At 49.9% G+C, this 3023-nt stretch overlaps 1 protein-coding gene across 1 annotated transcript; it reads right to left on the bottom strand.

The window, feature by feature from the left end:
- Positions 1-1339: 1339 nt before the first annotated feature.
- Positions 1340-1939, bottom strand: LOC121784261. Its single transcript, XM_042182426.1, has one exon. The coding sequence runs from the start codon at positions 1937-1939 to the stop codon at positions 1340-1342; it is 600 nt and encodes a 199-aa protein (XP_042038360.1).
- Positions 1940-3023: the final 1084 nt, after the last annotated feature.

Genomic DNA, 3023 nt, shown 5'->3' with positions numbered 1-3023 from the left:
TCAAGACCGGCTCGTTTAAGGGCTTGTCGAGCCTTCTCCGGGTGGGGCGTGCCAGCCCTTTTTGTTTTGGGCCGTGCAATCGAGGGGAACTTCCACTCCGGCGAAGAGAGGGGCTCCATCGTGTGAACCAAAGCCGCGGCCTCCCCCTCCGGTAGCTCACCACCGGACTTCACCATGTATCGGATGCAACAATCACATTTCACCTCCCTCAAAGGGAGGGAGGAAGAGTGGGCGAAATCTAGAGAGAAGGAGGAGCTTCTCACTCTCTCGACTTTGTCTTATGTGCAATGAATCAAAGCGAGAATCGAGCCATGGTTGCTTCTCTATCTTCTTCAACATTTGCCCTAATCATAGCAATCTCCATCTCTTGGTAGTACTCATCAACATATTTAGTACCTTGTTTCATAGATTGTAATTTTTGATACAATTCACGAAAATAATGAGAAGGTACAAATCTCTTACGCATTATGCCTTTCATTTCTTCCCAAGTCGAAACTGGTCTTCCTCCATATCGCCTTGTACTAGTTGTCAATTGATCCCACCAAACTATAGCATAGTCAGTGAATTCAATAGCAGCAAGCCTAACCTTTTTCTCCTCGGAATAGTTGTGACATTCAAAGATGAGATCCACCTTTCTCTCCCACTCCAAATAAGCTTCGGGGTCACTCCATCCTTGGAATGTTGGGGTCTTCAGTTTGATGCTTCTCAAATCACCATCAACTTCATTTGTACGCCCTCTTCTACCGTTTTTTTTTTAATATAAAAACACCCCAAGGGGTGGAGGGTTAAGGCGGACCCACACCTGTGCATTACCAAAAGCCATTTGCAACAACCATACAAACACCGAGTCGCCCAAAAGTGATGACTCGCCATGATAATTAGAGTACAACGAGGGCCTCCCTAACAACTAGAGTGGTCATCTATATACTCTCAAGAACCCTATTACACTTTTGATGCAGCCTGTGCATCACCATAAACCTTAGTCCATCTCCTAATTAAGGCCAGCGATAGGGATACCTCCGCAGGGGACGCACCCTCCTGGGTCAAGGTCCTCAATGAAGCCTTCCATCTCCCGGTTGGGGGGCCCACATGCTACACTCATTGAGCCAGTGCCCGACTCGTTCACACCTGATTTATCAATCCCAAATGTCACCGTAGCAACATTCTCCTTCAAATGCCATGAATCAATGTGTTGCGCTTTGACGTACACATCGCCCTTATGTACCTTGCCTTTCCTCTTTCTCGACACCAATTGGAACCCATCATCATCCACACGTGGTTGACTCCTGCTAGCCTCTTTAATCTTCGACGGTTCTGCATCCGTTGATCCCTCCATGTTCTACGTTTGGTCGGTACATTCTTTAGCCTTGTTCGGATACCCACTAGTTGATGAGGTGCATGCCCAAGTATCCGCCTTTGGGCGCCACTCTTGGCGGGTGATCTTGGGGACGTTGCTCGAGTAAAATGCCTTGGTTGGTACTCGGCGATCCCTACCTCCAACCCGATTCTTCCTTCCCGAAGCATGACAATCTTCTTTCACGTGCCCAACATGTTTACAATTTGCACAAAACAAAGGGAAACGGTCCCATGCCACATTGTACCTTGAATCTTTACCTCGGATATTGAGGATGATTTCTTCCGGCGGGGGGATCGAAATGTCAATCTCCACACAAATCCTAGCAAAGGAGAGCCGGCTTTGATGGATGGTGGCATGATCGGCTTGTAGTGGCTTGCCTAAGAGATTACCGATTGCCATGATGGCCGATTCCTCATAGAGATGCGCCGGGATGTCGATGATGTTGCACCAAACGGAAACAATCGGTGACTCGAAGAATGTATCGAAGTCCGGCGCCCATTTGAACACCCTCATCGGGTGAACATCAACATACCAATTCGGGCTCCCATTAGGACCATTTAACACCTTAACATAGTCGGCCATCTCATGGAATTGGATTAAAATATGCTTGGCATTCAAGTATTTCCAAGTAAATGAACCAACTAACCCCAATCCTCATAGACTTTTTTGTATTTGGTAAGTTGATGGGAGCGAATGGGAGAATTTTCCAACGACGGCTAGCCCTAGCTTCTCCGAGAGGTACTCCGTTTCTAAGTCGGAAAAGGAGGGGGATGGTGTACCTTCAAAACAGCCGGCTATCCCCAAGGCTTTGATCTTGGTGGCATCCAACGAGATTGGCTCGGCTTTTTGGAATTTTTGCATGGCTGGTGCTCCTTCCACGGACCCCATCCCCACGCGAGATAGGGATTCTTTCGCCTCCTTCCACGCTCCGGCCGGCGGCACTAGTTTTTCCGGCGAGAATTCCGGCGGTGGTGCATCGGGAGGCCGACCCCCTTTGCGTTCACCATTGACTAGAGGTGGGAGGGAGGGGTGTGTGTCACATGGGGTTGAATTTGAATTCAAATTGTCACTTACCAAAAAAGGGCCAACACTTACTTCCCCATGCAAAGTAGAATTCGGCCTTTCCTCCATTTGTGGGTCACATGCGTCCACTTCCTCACATGTCACCCCCACACCAAGACAAGGGTTCACATGACCTCTTGTACCATCCACATGAAGAACGTTGACCAGCACCTTCTCCTTGTGTGGAACATCACGATCCCCGCTGGCCGGCGCTGGCGAAATTCTGGCGACCTCCTCACAATCGGGTTCCTCCATTTCACACGTTGGCATGCTCCCTTCCTTAGACATTTCAGCTAGTGCGTTCAACATCACCCGAACAAGGGCTTGCTCAGCCTCCGACGACCTCCTCCCTTCACCATGGGGCTTGCCGACGAGTCCATCAACCATTTCAAATGCCATCTTCTTCTTAGACCGACTAACCTCCGAACCAGATTCAAGACCGGCTCGTTTGAGGGCTTGTCGAGCTTTCTCCGGGTGGGGCGTGCCAACCCTTTTGGTCTTAGGCCGTGCAAGCGAACGAAACTTCCACTCCGGCGAGGAAAGGGGCTGCATCGTGTGTATCAAGGCCGCGGCCTCTCCCTCCGGCAGCTCACCACCGGACTTC

Source organism: Salvia splendens, chromosome 21 (genome assembly GCF_004379255.2).
Source record: "Salvia splendens isolate huo1 chromosome 21, SspV2, whole genome shotgun sequence".
NCBI lineage: Eukaryota > Viridiplantae > Streptophyta > Magnoliopsida > Lamiales > Lamiaceae > Salvia > Salvia splendens.
The sequence above is the reverse complement of the archived record's forward strand: the minus strand, read 5'-3'. Positions and strand labels throughout refer to the sequence as shown.

Coding starts and splice junctions, on each gene's coding strand:
- LOC121784261 (XM_042182426.1), bottom strand. CDS start 1,939: ATGGCCGACTATGTTAAGGTGTTAAATGGTCCTAATGGGAGCCCGAAT.